At 41.5% G+C, this 16,282-nt stretch overlaps 2 protein-coding genes and 1 long non-coding RNA gene across 8 annotated transcripts in view; 2 read left to right on the top strand and 1 right to left on the bottom strand.

The window, feature by feature from the left end:
* Window positions 1-16,282, bottom strand: part of LOC147051214 (uncharacterized) — a 101,173-nt gene that overhangs the window by 83,560 nt on the left and 1,331 nt on the right. The window contains exons 3-7 of one of the 2 annotated variants that reach the window (XR_015067296.1): window positions 12,508-12,572; window positions 11,502-11,703; window positions 6,150-6,389; window positions 5,900-5,977; window positions 5,285-5,395 (exon numbers count right to left, since the gene is read on the bottom strand). This is a non-coding gene — a long non-coding RNA (uncharacterized LOC147051214). Of the gene's footprint in view, window positions 1-5,284; window positions 5,396-5,891; window positions 5,978-6,149; window positions 6,390-11,501; window positions 11,704-12,507; window positions 12,573-16,282 lie in introns of both variants that reach the window. The other variant, XR_015067295.1, reaches the window with a different exon arrangement.
* On the top strand, window positions 1,283-8,757 carry ifih1 (interferon induced with helicase C domain 1). The gene is made up of 16 exons (XM_085920923.1): window positions 1,283-1,799; window positions 1,987-2,155; window positions 2,321-2,413; window positions 2,540-2,620; window positions 3,768-3,973; window positions 4,149-4,359; window positions 5,208-5,425; window positions 5,914-6,015; window positions 6,082-6,205; window positions 6,280-6,495; window positions 6,565-6,821; window positions 6,893-7,042; window positions 7,326-7,487; window positions 7,565-7,755; window positions 7,986-8,076; window positions 8,204-8,757. Exons 1-16 carry the CDS (start codon window positions 1,362-1,364, stop codon window positions 8,399-8,401), a joined length of 2,907 nt encoding a protein of 968 aa, XP_085777049.1. The 5' UTR covers window positions 1,283-1,361; the 3' UTR covers window positions 8,402-8,757.
* fap (fibroblast activation protein, alpha) lies at window positions 9,024-15,806 on the top strand. 5 transcript variants are annotated; one of them, XM_085920925.1, is made up of 26 exons: window positions 9,024-9,266; window positions 9,355-9,439; window positions 9,791-9,880; window positions 9,954-10,048; window positions 10,134-10,208; window positions 10,536-10,588; window positions 10,679-10,748; window positions 10,823-10,943; window positions 11,040-11,194; window positions 11,321-11,421; window positions 11,495-11,624; window positions 11,712-11,750; window positions 11,825-11,923; window positions 12,073-12,143; window positions 12,359-12,412; window positions 12,531-12,655; window positions 12,728-12,784; window positions 13,106-13,204; window positions 13,271-13,340; window positions 13,409-13,603; window positions 13,674-13,728; window positions 13,798-13,897; window positions 14,539-14,597; window positions 14,871-14,943; window positions 15,077-15,180; window positions 15,297-15,806. In XM_085920925.1, the coding sequence occupies exons 1-26, from the start codon at window positions 9,264-9,266 to the stop codon at window positions 15,396-15,398; spliced, it is 2,280 nt and encodes a 759-aa protein (XP_085777051.1). In that variant the 5' UTR covers window positions 9,024-9,263; the 3' UTR covers window positions 15,399-15,806. The 5 variants fall into 5 exon arrangements, 4 of the variants coding, with proteins under 4 accessions (XP_085777051.1, XP_085777053.1, XP_085777054.1 ...); XM_085920927.1 differs by having other exon boundaries at window positions 15,077-15,150; XR_015067293.1 differs by lacking the exon at window positions 15,297-15,806 and having other exon boundaries at window positions 14,425-14,597; window positions 15,077-15,102.

A 16,282-nucleotide genomic window follows, 5' to 3' on the forward strand; every position in this document is an offset into this window, starting at 1 on the left:
GTTCAGAATTCTTCAGTCACATTACAAGTCATGTTAAATAGGATTGAGTAATTCCTTGATATATCACAAAAGCCTTCTGAACAAGGGTGTGTAGACTTTTATTTCCCATTTCCAACTAAATTCATACTTTAGTGACGAAGCAGATGGAGGGGATGGATCTGAATTTATCACTACATTCCTTACGCAGACACGTGATAAGCTAATCAAGTCCAGCTATCCTGCAGGTCCAGGATGGAAAGCAGTTTCTCACATATTTAGCAGACAATGCAAGAACCAAACCTTTGCATGCAGTACTACGAGTCACAAAAAAAAACAAAGAGAAAAATGATTCATTTTGCTTCCGATTTATTTGGATGCCATTTAACTGGAATCAGTGCGTGAACACGTTTGCACCCACCCCCAGTATTTTTTTTTTTGCACGTAACGGTGTAAATCAGCATTTACACTGAGGTATGAGAACTGTTTGTGTATCCTCGGCTGTATGCCTGTCTTCTCTGAAAAGTGACTCAGGGGTTATGGACAATTGCACTGCAGTTTACAGTATCCAGATTACTGTAATAGTCCTCTTTATACAATGTGCATTATTACTTAGGTCACGGCTGTGCACCTACTGTTTATGACACTATCATTTGTAGACAAAAGCATGTTTTTTTTTTTTTAAATCTGTATAGTTATTGTTTTTGCACCACTCGCTAGCCCAAAGTAGCACACGTTATAACGATGTCAGCATACGTGTCTCTCTTTTACCACGTAGAAAGTTAGTGTTTGCACATAAACAGCCCCGAAATAGGGTCTCGTGCCTACAACGTCAATACAAATGCTACGTCAGATTATTCTTAACATATCAACAAGTTGTTTTCTTTCCCAGCACAATTTTGTTGGACTCGGAAATATTGCTAGAAACTAATAATGAAATTAATAATATTGCCAGATGTTAAAAAAAAAAAAGTCTATTTTTGTTTACTGCTGCTTTTCATTATTTTAAAAAGTAGTATTTGTTTTGAAACAGGGATCGGCAATAAAAGGACACAATTAAAAACAGTGGAAAGAATGAGTTTTTTCTTTTTTATTACCCATGTTTCACGTTATGAATTCAGTATGCGGGTCTGGGTGGTTCTCAAACAGGTATTGTGGTCTTATTGAGAGTTTGAAATCCAAGTACATTTAATCATCTGTACTTTTTAAGGTTACTAAAATACAGCAGTGCCTACCTTTTGAACGCAAGTATTTGCTTTACCAAGTTAACGGTACTGTCAAATGCTGCCACCTCTCGGCTGAATCGAGAACTGCGCGAAGGAAAGTTTACTTTCGTTTTACCAGAGACGAAACACTGGGCTTGGAGAGCGATCAGGCTTTTAACAATGTCATCATCTGAGAACGACTTAGTCAATGAGAATCTAATCGAAAGCTTTCGATCGAGGCTCCGAGTGTACGTCGCAGTGGAGCCGGTTTTGGACTATCTGCATTTTCTCGAACCGGAGCAAAAGGAAGGCATCCGACATAGGGCCCTCAAGGATGGCAATTCGGCGGCGGTGGACGTCCTGATCGGCGCCGTGCTCCGCAAACCGCACCCGGAAGGTTGGTTCCAGGCCTTCGTGGACGCCTTATCTCACGCCGAATGTCAACATGCGGCCGACGTCATGCGGGGAGAGCTACCCGACGCGACGGTGGAAGCCGAAAATGACATTTGTATGCGAATGATTGACATCCTTGTGCCCAGTCTGGTGGGCATGGACACTAAAGAGGTGTGCACGCAATGTTATGCGAGAGAGCTCATCACCAAGTACGACCAAGACCAAGTAAGTAACACGTAGCGCGAGTGACATTTAACTGAGCAGCCGGCGAAATTCAATCATGACCACAAGGTGGCAGACAACACCCGCTAAAATGCAGTCACTTCTTTAGCTACAGAGATGCCAACAATCCAAATCAAGTGAAGACAGTACAATTATCTAGATTGAAATAATATAATATAATATATTCCAGATCCTTCACTTAGCAGCCAATCAAGGACAGAGCGACGCAGCTCGTGAACTTCTGAAGAGAATCGTGAGATGTCCCCCGGGATGGTACTCGCAATTTGTCCAAATTCTCCACGATACAGAACACAATCATTTGTACGAACTGATGAGAGGCTGCGCTGACGATACCCCAGGTAACCACTAGGGGGCTATAATAACTCCTATAATATGAATAACTTGAACCTATGTGAAATCTCCCAAATACTTTCTTGTAATTCCAAACAAACTATACTTTTGGAAAAGACTTTTTCACAACATTTCTGAGACTTTTATCTTGTCGCCATCTTCCGAAATAAAAGCCAAGACTACGAGAAGTGAGCCATGGAAGGCGAGTCCAGAAAGTTCTACATGTCAACATTTGGATGACAAGGACACTGAGGATGACACTATAGGTACTTCCTTGTTGAAGAGCCGGTCTATTCATAATCATCATTGTTGGATGTTGCAGAGTGTTTTGTCATAACTTTACTGACCAGCGTCCACTACTCTGCTGATTTGCTCACTTGTCATCTCCTCAGACTTGTACCAAAGTGAAGAATCATGTGAAGGTGAAGAAGCCGCACCCAAGTTAAGCAGCAGTTTGGAACGGTCGCCACCAGGTGGGAACAGTTCGTACTCACTCGCTCCCTCGCTCGACTTCTCGCAACCTGCACTCCTGTGTTAATGTTTGCTGAAAACAAAGCTCACGTTAAGACGCAATCAAAGCAGTTCGAATGGAAATTGGATTTGGAGCAACAAACGATGGAGTTTTCAAGGGATCCTCGTGCCTCAGTGGTGTGGTTCCTTGCCAAATGTGCTTTGTGTGTGTTCTGTGACGAAGCACTCGGAGGTGAAAGAAGGCAGACAGAGGAGAGCCAGTGAGTCAAATGAAAAGCATATGTTGGCTCAATATCGGGTTCATCACTGCCCATTGGAAGACTGGGAACATATTGCCGCCAATATCACATCTTCTTTATCAGGGCCTGATCGATATAATATGCTGATATCAGTGCTTTCAAAATCGGTAAAAAAAGAAAGAGGGGTGCTGCCCTCGCTGCGTTCGTTAACCCCCCCCTTCTACTTCGCCAAACAAAAAAATGTGCCTGGGATGGATCGGCCCGCATGGCAACATTCGCAAACTGATGAAATCATGCAGTCACAAGTATGCTGGGAAAATGGAGGTGTCTGATGATAATAGCATGCAGATGTTAAGCTTTGCCGAAAAAAAAAAAACGCAGTGCCTCGCAATTCCTGGAACATTTCATGTTCTCATATTTCAGTGAATATTCAACTGTTTTTTTTCTTTTTTTTTTTTTTGAGTTATGGAAGCCTTTGACTTTATGCCTCGACATCATCTGCTCCACATATTGCAACGCTTTGGTGCACATTAAAGTAAGCGTATATAAAATAGGGGTAGGTCTCAGTAGTGCTAGTTACCGCAATATTTCTGAAATAAAATAGTACTTTTAAGTAAAAATTAGAGTGGCACTTTTCTTAATATTAAGAGAACAAGATTCAAAATGCACTTAGGCAACTTGTACGGTGTAAATTCAATGAGCTAGCTCCACGCTAGTTAGCTACACACAAGCTAGTTAGCTAGCTAACTATACCAAAACTCCATACACAAATCTTCCCTTCAAATAAATGTACAATGCCATTTTAATACACGCTTGTCAATACCAAGACCGTGGGCAAAAATCACATGATTGGGGGGAAAAAAAAACAATTGCATAATTTTCCTGAGCCTTACGATGCTTATAATTGCAGCTATCGGAGACATGGCTAAAGATGACATTGAGCTTCGAGACTATCAGATGGACGTGGCTAAACCTGCCTTGGAAGGGAAAAACATCATCATATGCCTCCCAACCGGAAGTGGTAAAACCAGGGTAGCCGTCTACATTACCCGCAAGCATCTGGAGCGCAAGAGGGCAGAGGGGAAAACTGGCAAAGTGGTCTTTCTGGTGAACATGGTATGGAAATAAAGTTTTGTGACGTAGAAAACAATGAGGTACATTCTGTATACATCTTTCAATCCAAACATCTTGCTGAACTTGGAATAGAAATGCTATTTGTTCTTTTAATTTGGAAAATGTACGCTAATGCTAACGCTAAAGCATTTAGTGACAATTTGGTGTTGGTCTACAGGTTCCACTCGTTGAGCAGCACTACACCAACGAATTCCATCCCTTTCTGAAGCACGCGTATAAAGTGGAAAGAGTCAGTGGGCAATCTATGCTCAAAATCTCTTTCACGGAGATTGTGAAGAACAACGACGTCATCATTTGCACAGCCCAGATTCTGGAAAACTACTTGGAGAAGTTTCTCAAAGGAGAGGACGAGGGAGTGCATCTGAAGGGTATGATTTGAAACGGCTTTCGTCTGATCTGACCTCCGCTGTAGCGCCAGAAATTCTTCGACTTTGATCCCAAACCTTTTCTTTTTTTTTTTTGCTGATACTGCAAAATCCGTAGGATTGTGAGGCAGATCGCGGTGTTTGGAAAATAAACTCAGAATTCAATCTATGCCCACTGGGCATTCTCAGATTTTTGTAAATACATATGATTCATAAAGTGACATCACCACAACTCAAATGTGGTCATCGTTCTTAATCAGTCATCTTGTTTGAAGATATCAAATGAATAAATATCCATCATATATATTTGAGAATATCAACTATGCCAGTGCTAAAGCAGTAAAAAAAGATGCCAAATGAAATCCACTACATTCAGTAAAAATGTGGCCTAAAGTGTAAAAGATTGATATTTGTAGTAATGGCAAGGACACAAAGCCTCTCCCATGACAATACCTGACAGGATCCTGTCAAAGTCTTCCGGCTTTTGTTGGCACTCGACAGTCCAAGGTGGAATAGCCACCAAAGTGGAACATATGCTGTTTGTCGAAACGCCTGAAAGCCCGTGCTTTTCTATTTATTTCTTTATTTTTAATCCTCATTTTCCCTCTTGCTGGTTTTCTACTTCTCACGCCTGTTCACACGAGAACATCTATCACTTGTATCACAAAACATCAAACCGACGTTCTTTGATTAATCTGAGAATCATCACAATGCTGACTCCTCAAATGACATGATTTGATTTGAAATATTGTTACGGACTATTTATTTACTTATTTACTTATTTATTTATTTATTCTTTAAGTATTTGTTGCTTTGTAAACGAATTCATGTGTATCGTTTTTTTTCCGCAGATATCTCCCTGATTATAATAGACGAGTGTCATCACACCAAGAAGGGCGAGGTCTACAACCGAGTGATGATGCGTTACCTGAAGCAGAAGAACAAGAACAGGAGTATGCTGAAGAAGCAGAAGGAGATTGTGCCGCTGCCTCAGATCCTGGGGATGACGGCCTCATTGGGGGTCGGCGCCGCCACACAACTGAAGGCAGCGGAGATAAACATTTTGCAGGTAAGGGCAACATGAAGGTTGTTGCAAAAACAAAATCGACATTTCCGTGTCTAATCACAAAATGTTCTTGCTCAATTGTCTCAATTTTGAAACGTTTGTCCTCAAACACTGTAGGTGTGTCCACTGAATCATTTGCTAAAAAAAAAAATATATATATATATATATATATATATATTTTTTTTTTTTAAGCCAATAATGCCACCAGAAGCTAGCTTACTAGCTAACATGCATCGCTGATCCTCGAGTTAGATATTTTCCAGAAAGCTGGTTGAATTGCAAACTTCTAAATTCAGGTGGATCCCACGTCAAACGTTCCACTGTGCTTATCTGTCAAAATGTCTTTTGCAAGCTGTTTCGAATGTTCCACTTTGGCATGTGCAGCCATTAAGTGTCTCCCCGACATACCGGTCAAAACTAGAAACACCTTTTTGGCTTGAGACCACATGAATCAAAATGATTTACTCACCAACATACCGATTCTTTTGTAGATTTGTGCCAATTTGGATGCTTCTCAAATTCGGACTGGGGATCTCGGGAATTACAGCAAGGAACCTGACAAAAAAATTGTTCATGTTGAGGACAAAGAAAAGGTTCGTCAGCAAAAATCAGATTTCATGTCATCGTCAAGAGCCTGATGTTTGCGTCACTTTTTACAGGACCCGTTTGGTGATGTCATCAAGAAAATCATGAACGTGATTCAAACGCATGCCGAGCTGAGTCCCACCTGTGAGCTTGGCTCTCAGAACTACGAACAGTGGGTGGTTCAACGAGAGCAACAAGGTGAGCAACTTCCTTCCTTCCTTCTTTCCTTCCTTCCTTCCTTGCGCACTGGTAACATTGAGACTCCATTTCAGCGGCCAAAGAAGAAGATCAGAAAGTGCGAGTTTGCGTGGAGCATCTTCGGCGATACAACGACGCCCTGATAGTCAGCGACACCATCCGCATGTGCGATGCCTTCCGTTTCCTGGACAAAAAACACGAGGAAGAGTTGAAGAGTAAAACCGGCCCTGACGACGAACACGTCATAAACATTAGCGATACCGAGAGAGAACTCTTCAAGTTATTCCGAGGTATCAGAATAATGTCGCTGCGGTTTAAATGACGACAAAAAATGGTAAGCCTCGCTTTGTTTCTTACAGAAAACAAGGCGGAACTTGAAAAGCTTTCCGAGAATCAATCTTATGAAAATGACAGCTTGTCAAAACTACAAAGAACCGTTTTGTATCAGTTCACCGCCACCGAGAACGCCAGGGGAATCGTTTTCACCAAAATGCGACAAAGCGCCATCGCTCTCAGTCACTGGATTCATGAGAACCCCAAGTTTGCCGACGTGGGCGTCAAAGTGTCCTACGTCATCGGCGGCGGAAACCAGAGCGTTGTCAAACCCATGACGTCGGTGAGAACACGGCGCCGCCTGTTGCGCAATGTCGGCACTCCGACTGATGCGTACCTATTTATCTTCATCAGACAGAGCAGAAGGCCGTGTTGAACAAATTCCGCAGCGGAGATGTCAACTTGCTGATTGCTACCTCGGTGGCACAGGAAGGTTTGGACATACCGGATTGCAACTTTGTCATCTGCTATGGCTTTGTGACCAATGACATTGCCATGATACAGGTCAGTGCTCTTATCACGCAGGGTAGCAATGTAAGAAGCTGCTTTAAACTGGCCTCAGATAGATCTTTAGAACAGGACATAGTTTGTTGAGATTGGTAACTGTCTGGGAGTTCCCCAGGGGTCAATCCCGGCACACCTATTGTTTAGTCTGTACGTGTTTCCATGAAAGAATAGAGTGGGCCATTATTTGAGTTACCACTAGTCTACCATCGATCACGTTAAACTAGACCGTGAGATCGCTCCAATGGTTGTTGCTTGTCCACCGTTTGATTACTTTCTGCAGGCTAAAGGCAGAGCTCGGGCTGTGAACAGCAATTACATCGTGATTGAGGTGAAAGGCTCTGGAGTGACAGAGAAGGAATTTGTCAATGAGTACCGAGTGGGTTTGATGACCAAAGCAATCGCGAGAATCCAAGCATTGGATCCTGCTGAATATAAGAAACGGGTATGTCTCCTCTAAACTAGTTTCCCTGACATCGCAATGTGATCGTTTTCAGTTATTTTTTTTCTTCTGCATCTTAGATCGAAGAATATCAAATTCAAGCTCTTCTTGAAGACGAGATGAGATTGACAAATAATATGAAACATAAAACGCTTGAGCTTCCGTCAGAGGTGAAGTTAAGCTGCAGACATTGCAGCAAGTTTGTCTGCACCGGTGATGACATCCAGATCATTGAAGGCATGCACCACGTCAACGTTTCATCACAATTTAGGTAAAAACCGTTGTACGTTTGTATTTTATCCTGATTTAGCCACACAGTGAAACTCTTTTAAGATACTAATATCTGTGGCAAAGCCAAAAAAAAAAAAAACACACCCGTGGAGATCACTGAGCTGATATGTGGGGATATTTTGTGCAACTCCCCAAGCTTTATTTTTATTTTATACTGTACTTGCATCCTGTCACCATGGTAAGATTCTCACAAATACAATTTGCTTACAGAAAATTATATATCCGGAAAGGAAACACTTCTCTTCAGGAACCTTTTGACTATGAAACCAATGGCACCATAGCTTGCAAAGATTGTGGACTGGTAAACTATATTTCACTTGTTTTTAGTTCACTAAACAGTGTTGAAGAAAACATGTTGATTTATTTAGGCGCTAACAGTTTGGAAACAATTTTGGCCCTAATTTTCTGAAGCCATTCTTGCGTTGCAGACATGGGGAACAATGATGATTTACCGAGGAATCGAGTGCCCCTGCCTACATGTGAAGAATTTTGTTGTGACAATCAAAGAGAAGAAATTCAGCAATTACACCAAGTGGCGGGATCTCCCCACCAAGTTCCAGGCGTTCGACTACATCGAGCACGCCAGCCGCTTGGCTCGGGATTCTGACGAAGAAGTTGAATCTTGAACAATTTGCACATTTTCGGTCGTAAAACAATACACAAATCAAACTGCTAGATGGGATTTCTTAGTGCGCATTGCTTTTGTTTGCATTTGATAAGCGTTAGAATTGCAGGAAGACAAATATTGGAAGACGCTGGCTCATTTTATGGAAATTTGAGGTCGCTAGAGGATGATTTTAACATTTTATCAGCACATTGATTTCCACTACTCTATGTCGATTTCCTGTTGAATGAGAGAATTGCCTTTTAATAGTAGCCATACTTTTTTTCCATTGCATTCAAGCACTTTTTTTTCCCCCCATTGTCACTGTTACTTTTAAAGCTGCATGACTTTTCTTAGGGAAATAAAAGGCTACTTCTACTTTTTGGAGTCGTGTTGTTCATCAAAACTGACAAGAAAATAACACACAGCAGAGCCAAACGTGCACAATCGGACGTGCTCGTACTGTCCCAAATAAAAAAATCACAGATGTAGATATACGTGCGCGTGCTCCCTTCTATATGAAAGTGACGCGACAAAAAGAAACATCCGATGATTTTATGAACTTACACTTACGCACATACGCGAGCGCGTGCGTGCGTGCGTAAGTGTAAAGCGTGTCCTCAAAGCGGCTTTGCAAAAAAAAGGCTTGCGTCTGGTTCAAGACTCTCCACAGGAATGCAACGCGCGAAGTGAGAAGTCAGCTTCAACAACCCGCACACGGAACGGGAGCTCATTTTTCTTGTCATTTGGTTTCGTGCATTTCGCTTTGTGCATTTTGATCCAGTTTAAAACATTTGGAGCGAGAGACGAACTATAGACGATCAAGTTTGGAGTACGGGAGGGGGGGGAGCCTTGAAGAGGCGCAAGTTGACTTTATCAGCTTCATGGTCAGTACGAGTACCTTACTTATTAGTTGTAAATTTTGATATATTTTTTTTTATTGTTGGGGCTATTTATGGTGTGACCCTTTAACAGGGCTGCGGGAATCAGTTGGTGTGGGCGCTGTTGGGGGCGACTGCCTTCATCACGGCAGTAACTGTGACTGCGGTGATTTTAAGCCGTAAGTCCGCCTGGAATTATGTTTGATGAAGGAATTATGTTTGCAATCAACCTTGTTTTCGTTCATTGCTGCGTCGTGCGAGTGCGCGTGCGCAGCAGGTGTGACTTTAGATTTGCGTGTTGCTTTAAGACGCGATGTAAAACAATAAAAAGTCGCCATTAACTGTTGAAATTCTCTGCATAACTAAATAAAAAATAATAATAATAAATAACCAAAAGCTCTTCATTTTCTCAGTCTAATACTATAACACATGTGAAACACCGTTATGGGCTCACAAAACTGGCAACTACTAACACAAATGTTTTTTTTATCTGATTCACAAAGTGAATGTGATGGGCAAATTTCTTTCAGGAGCACATATCTCCAGAGTGCCTTACAGCTTTGATGACTATTTCAATGACTCAGTTAGGTGGAGAGCTTACAATCTCTACTGGATATCAGGTATTGAGAACATTTCACATAAGCCAGCCTCTTTGTCCGTGTGTGTCAGAACGGATATTTTTGATTTTTGCAGATACAACATATCTACACCATGCAAGAGATGGGAACGTCTACGCCTACAATGCGGAAGCAAAGACGAAGGAGATATACTTGAGCAATTCGACTTTTGTATAAGAATTATTTAATCTCAAGAAAATGATCAAACATTCCTGCAATAGGATAGCATTTTTTTTATATTATCTGTTTGTTATAGGCGGAAGTGGGCGCCACGGACTACCTGTTGACGGGTGATCGTTCACATGCTGTGTTAGAATCCAATTACACAAAGGTGAGCAAATGGCTCTCATGTACAAAATTTTGCATTCAAGAACTGCTGTGCCACTAAATAATTAGGAGCAAGAACTGTATTTGTATACTCCCTTAAAAAAATGATGACATCTTTGGGGAATTATTTTTATTTCCAAATCTGGAAAAAATATATATTGGGCCTGCTCGTAACAAAGCAGTATAAGAGCAACTGACACAAGTCTGCCATCTAGTGGTGGTTGCAAGTAAATATAGTGACAAGATGTTATTTTTTAGTCCATAATTGATCATTGTTCAATCCAATCAATGTCAGGAAATTGAATAATCAATTGTATTTTCAACCCGCTAGCAATGGAGACACTCGTACACGGCCTCTTATTCATTCTTTAACTTAAACACTGGGTGAGTAGCCATCTTTGAAATGAGTCGCGCACCCCAGATAAGTCTTTTGTGATTTACTTCTTGGTAATTCTACTTCACGTTTGACTGCAGGATATTTGATAATGTGACATTTCCGCCTACGGTGCAGTACTTGAGCATGGCGCCAGTGGGGAAAAAATTGGTGAGTTCCTTCCGTGTATTTACGTAGTTGCTCAGCGGCCTTGATGCTAACATAGCGTGCGTGTTGTCGTGCAGGCTTACGTGCACGACTACAATCTCTATGTAAAAGCGAGCGTCACGGACAAATCTGTACAAGTGACCAAGAATGGGAAAAAGAATGAGATCTTGAACGGTGTGCCGGACTGGGTGTATGAGGGTGAGAAGAAAACCAAAAATTCTTCAGACTTTCTATAACACCAAATGATCCCATTGGCCTTGTCTTTGAATTTGCGCTTGGGGTTCTATCTTCCAGAGGAGGTGTTTGCATCAAACGGAGCCTTGTGGTGGTCAACAACCGCAAAGTATTTGGCCTACGTGGAGTTTGATGACAGAAAGGTTCAGAAAATGTCCTATCCCTTATACACAGGTGCGCAGTACCCTACAAATGTGGAAATTCCATACCCAAAGGTGAGAGAGCATTCCAGGAACTAAATTTAAAAAAAAAAAGAATCTTCAGCGATTCCAAACTCAAAATAAGACTAAAAGTGTTTCTGGCTTGAATCACAAATATGCGGAACGGTAAATTTCTTGCAGGCGGGCACATCTCTGCCGAGGGTTAAACTGTTTGTGGTCGATACCGACGACGAGCACAGCCCTAAACATCTCATCCAGCCCCCCGCTTCCCTCAGATCCGGGTTTGTATTTTTATCGCGGCAGAAGCGGCAGCACGTTAAAACGTGTTTTCATTTCTTGTCACTTTGTGTTTAGGGATTACCTTTTGACTTCGGTCACCTGGGTGGACGACAATCGCTTGGCGGTGCAGTGGGTCACCCGAAGGCAGAATTATGAGCTTGTGCAGTTTTACGACCATGAGGGAGACAGATGGAAAGACACTCAGGTCGCTTTGCTTTTTCCCTTCGTCGATGTGACTTGAACGTGATGACACGCCGAATAATTCCAGCCTTTTGTTTCCCCATCTGTGTAGAAATTTGAGCATATCAGCAAAACAGGCTGGGTGGGCCACGTAAGTTTTACAGGTGGCATTAGAAGAATGGTGGCAAAGGCAAACATTTATTTATTTTTTTCTTCCCCTTGCAGTATGTCCCGTTGCCTCTTTTCTTTGCTGATGATAACATCAGTTTTTACAAAGTGCTAAGTGCCGCCAATGGCTACAAACATATTCATTACATTCACAAGGTAAGCAACATTTTGGACAGTAAGTGATTTGGCTTTAGAGCTAGTGAAAAAGGGCAAAATGTGTAAATTTTCTACTAAGCTTTTCTAGAAAATTCTACAAACATCTTGGTACATAGGGATGTTTACTGATAAAAGATATTTTTTTAAAGGGCAAGGCCATACCGATTACCTCGGGCCAGTGGGAAGTCATATACATATCCAAATTGACCAAAGATGCCATGTGAGTAAGAATCATATTCAGTCATATTCATAATAATATATTTATCATCTAATCATATTCAACAATTAAAACAATTGCAATAATGGATTACATTTATATAATGTATGATTTAGAATTAAAATAATTGAATTAAATTATACATTTTAGTCGATATTTCTAATGAAATAAAATGTTGAAAATAAATACAAATACATTTTTCAAATGTTTCCCCGCAGATACTTTGTCGGTTATGAGGAAGGGGATGGACCCATGAGGAGACACGTTTACAAGTAAGCAATTCGGTGTCTTATAGTCCAAAACTAGGCTACAAACAATTATTGCCATTTAGCTGAAGACGTTTACCGATGCGAGTGCCACTGCCCACCTGAGTTGTTGCGTGCGTATCAGAGTGGCGCTCGGCAGCATCCCGTCTCCTCGCCAGTGCCTCACCTGCCACGTGGACAAGCACAAGTGTCAGTACAACTCGGCTTACTTCAGCACCGACGCCTCGTATTACCGCGTGACGTGTTCCGGTCAGTTACGCACGCACCTGTCAACGATAAGTGTGGATTTATTCATCATATTCTTTGTTTTGTATGAATCAGGACCGGGTTTGCCCCTCTACATGCTGGTTAACAATCGGAAGACAGGTGCAAGTGTTCGTACGTATACGCACGCACGTCTGCCAGCCACGAGTTCATCGTCAGCTCAGCCATTACAAATGGGCCGATACACTCTGTCCACTCCTTTTGAGTTCAACATATGTTATAGTTCACTAAACACAAAAGTGAATGAAAAAAAGTTGTTTTTTAAATGAAAATTGGCTCACAAGAAAATGGAAAGTTTTGTGAAGTATCACCTTTTATGAAGTATCACCTTTTTGAATTTTGGAGGCTATATTGTTTATTATTCCTTTTAAAAACAGCAAACAGGAAATTGTGATTTCCCCCCCCAAATGATTGATTGGTTGTACTTTTTTGTAGCGCCGGTCATTCTTGAAAATAACAAGGAACTTGAGAAAACGCTCAGAAAATTCCAGATGCCCAAAATGAAGTACGGCACCATCAAAATTGCTGGATTCGGTAAGTTGGGATCCCTGTTTAGTGATCAATATAATTGAAAGACTTTTTTTTCTTTTTCTCCATCAGATCTCTGGTACGAGATGATGTTACCACCTAATTTCGCATCCTCCAGAAAGTACCCGCTTCTTCTTGATGTGTAAGTCAACAAAAGCGCTGGGAGATGGATGAAAAAAAAATAGCATTTTAACTAATGATGCGGCGCAGGTATGGCGGCCCCTGCAGTCAGAGGGTGGACTATCGTTTCAAGCTAAACTGGGGCACCATGCTGGCCAGCGCCTACGGTATCATCGTGGCGAAATTTGACGGAAGAGGAAGCGGTTACCAGGGCGATGCCATCTTGCACTCCATCTATCACCGTCTGGGAACCATTGAGGTGGAGGATCAGATCACGGCGGCCAGGTAGAAAATAACGTCTTGACTTTTGAACAGAGCCCAAATTTCACCGTTCATGGCTGAGGTGTGTTTTCAGGAAATTCGCAGAGATGCGTTTTGTTGACGAAGACCGGATAGCCATTTGGGGCTGGGTAAATCCAACATTGGATTTGATCTCGCTTCTTTTTTTTTTGTATAATTTTTCCATCATTGGCTTTCAGTCTTATGGAGGCTACGTTTCCTCGATGGCACTGGGCGCCGGAACTGGAATTTTCAGGTGCGGGATCGCAGTTGCTCCGGTTGCCAACTGGAAATATTACGGTGGGTGGACCATCAAAAAGTCAAAAGCAAAAGCACATTTAATAAACCTACCATTTCTAATTACCATTTCTTTCCTGCTGTGTTGGAGCTGCTAAATATTTATACTCATCGTGAGATTATTTGTTAAATATTCCTACCTCTACCACCCGCCCTCCTTTTAGTTTCCACACCAGATGCATATTCCCCCCTCCCCCATAAACAAACTTAAAAAGTGAATTCTGCCAACTGCTGTTGGACATCTGCTGACTGGTGCAACATGCCAGCTTATGTCTGCCACTTGGCTTGGCAGCGCATTGAGTTTCCATTTGAGGATGCGCGCGCGCGCGTGACAACACCTGTTTGCATACGGCGTAATAATTGCCGATTCATCTCCGATTGTATATTAAGTCAAGCTTTAGATTTCCTTTTTTCTTCTCAACACAGTGAAATCAATTAGGGATTGTGTTTTACCATATCTGTAGTCAAAGATGAGATGATTTGTTGTATTTAGCAGCTTGCTAATATTTTTTCCTGATTTTATATTTCAGATTTTTTGACTTCTTCTAACTGGGATTTCGGCACTTGCAATGAAAATCAGTTTCCATACAAATAACACAGCACTGTAAATGAAATGTTTCGAATGAACATTGATTTGCCCGCAGATGCCGTGTACACGGAGCGCTACATGGGCATGCCTCAACAGAATAAAGCTGCTTATGAGGTAAAAAACCATGAAAGGACAGCTCTCCGGTGGCACGCCGCTCTTTCGGAGTGGGAACCTGACTTTTAATTGAGTGATTCTAATGTCAGAATTTGTACATGCTATGGACGACCAATCAGAAGGACGGAAACAATTTTGACATTTGAAATTAGATGGTGGTTGTTTTTTCTTTTGGGTAAAGTTAAATTGTCCGGAACTGCTGATTCTTGGTCAGATTAGAGCGATACGAGTCTGAAATCTGGTTTGACAAAAAAAAAATTTGTAATTGAGCAGAATTCCACGGTAACAGCCCGAGCAAAGCACTTCAAGGGTGTAGCGTATCTGATACTCGCCGGCACGGCAGACGGTAAGTTCACCCCATCTTGTTTTCATGTTATTCGCCTCAACACAAACGCTCTCTTGCGCAAATGGACTCTTGTTTGACGGGACGGAAAATGGGACGAGCAAATAACGTTAGTGCCCGTGTGTGTTTCCCGTAGACAATGTTCACTTCCAGCAGGCGGCAGAGATCTCCAAAGCTCTGGTTGCCGAGAATGTGCAATTTGAGTCCATGGTAAATATTGGCTCGCAGGGAAGTCGTGAGGTAATATTGACCTCGTCGATTGCGTGAATGAACGGAGATGGATGGAAAATGGTGAAACGTTCTTTTTCTGGTGCTTGGAAATAGTGTTGGATTTTTTCCTCCTTTTGTGCTTTCAGTGGTACACGGATAAGGACCACAGTCTGACAGGCGCCACCAAGCACGTGTATACGGCCATGACTAATTTCATAAAGAAATGTCTCGTGGACAAGACATTGTGAGGAGGGGAAAAAGAAATGCACTTGTGGTCAGTTAGCTACATTTTATAGAATTGTGCCAGCAGTTGACTGTTTGTAAATAAATGAAATTTAAGACAAGTGACAGTTATTTATAGAAGTGACATAAATGTTAAATTAGTTTTGTCTGGTGGAATAGCCCAAAAAAATTACCATTTCATTTTGGATATTTGATGTTCAAAAATATTATAATTTACAACATATATTGTAAATGATTTCCAAGATTGTGACAATCCTCCATTCTATGTACCACAAGACAGTAATGATCCAAAAACACCAGCAGCTTATTTGATGCATTTTTGTGATTATGAGAGCCATTTAAAGCTGACATATGGTTGTAAATCCTTTTTATATTTTACTCCTGTTGTGGTCAATAAAAAGTGGAACAGCAAATCTTTTGTCTGAATTCCTCATCATAGCATCAGCTCTGAGCAAGCCGTTTTGGCGCGCTCTCTTTAAATGCAAATGAAATACTTAACCGGCCGCAAGATGTGCGCTTCCTTTTCCGGTCGGACATATTTGCAGGTTTTTAGCAGAGGTAGCGTTTACTTGCGCCGCAAACATTTTGATTAATTAAAAGATTCCTTCCTATGATTCAAAACCCAAAATAGGCAAGTATGCAAATATTAAGATTGAAGAAAGTAATAAAAACTTTCATTATGGCACTTTGAGGGGAAAAAGAGTTGGATTTTATCACACACACATCACCTGTTTTTTGTCTACATATTTTCAATGCGAGGCACAATTAATACTTAACAATATCAGAAAATATAATGCTAACCTGGCAGCCCCAGTGAAATTAATTAAAAAAAAAAAACATACATTAATGGCCAAGCAATGAACAACAACATATGCGAGGATGGGCGCCT

This window comes from Syngnathus leptorhynchus, chromosome 9 (genome assembly GCF_054491065.1).
Source record: "Syngnathus leptorhynchus isolate UIUO chromosome 9, UIUO_Slep, whole genome shotgun sequence".
Classification (NCBI taxonomy): Eukaryota; Metazoa; Chordata; class Actinopteri; order Syngnathiformes; family Syngnathidae; genus Syngnathus; species Syngnathus leptorhynchus.

Bases quoted from the DNA above. Each gene is read 5' to 3' on its own strand.
- ifih1 (XM_085920923.1), top strand. From the start codon at position 1,362: ATGTCATCATCTGAGAACGACTTAGTCAATGAGAATCTAATCGAAAGC. The intron at 5,426-5,913 runs GTAAGGGCAACA...ATTCTTTTGTAG, and splicing joins CGGAGATAAACATTTTGCAG to ATTTGTGCCAATTTGGATGC. The intron at 6,496-6,564 runs GTATCAGAATAA...TGTTTCTTACAG, and splicing joins ACTCTTCAAGTTATTCCGAG to AAAACAAGGCGGAACTTGAA.
- fap (XM_085920925.1), top strand. The intron at 11,751-11,824 runs GTAAGTTTTACA...TTCCCCTTGCAG, and splicing joins AAACAGGCTGGGTGGGCCAC to TATGTCCCGTTGCCTCTTTT. The intron at 12,656-12,727 runs GTCAGTTACGCA...TGTATGAATCAG, and splicing joins TTACCGCGTGACGTGTTCCG to GACCGGGTTTGCCCCTCTAC.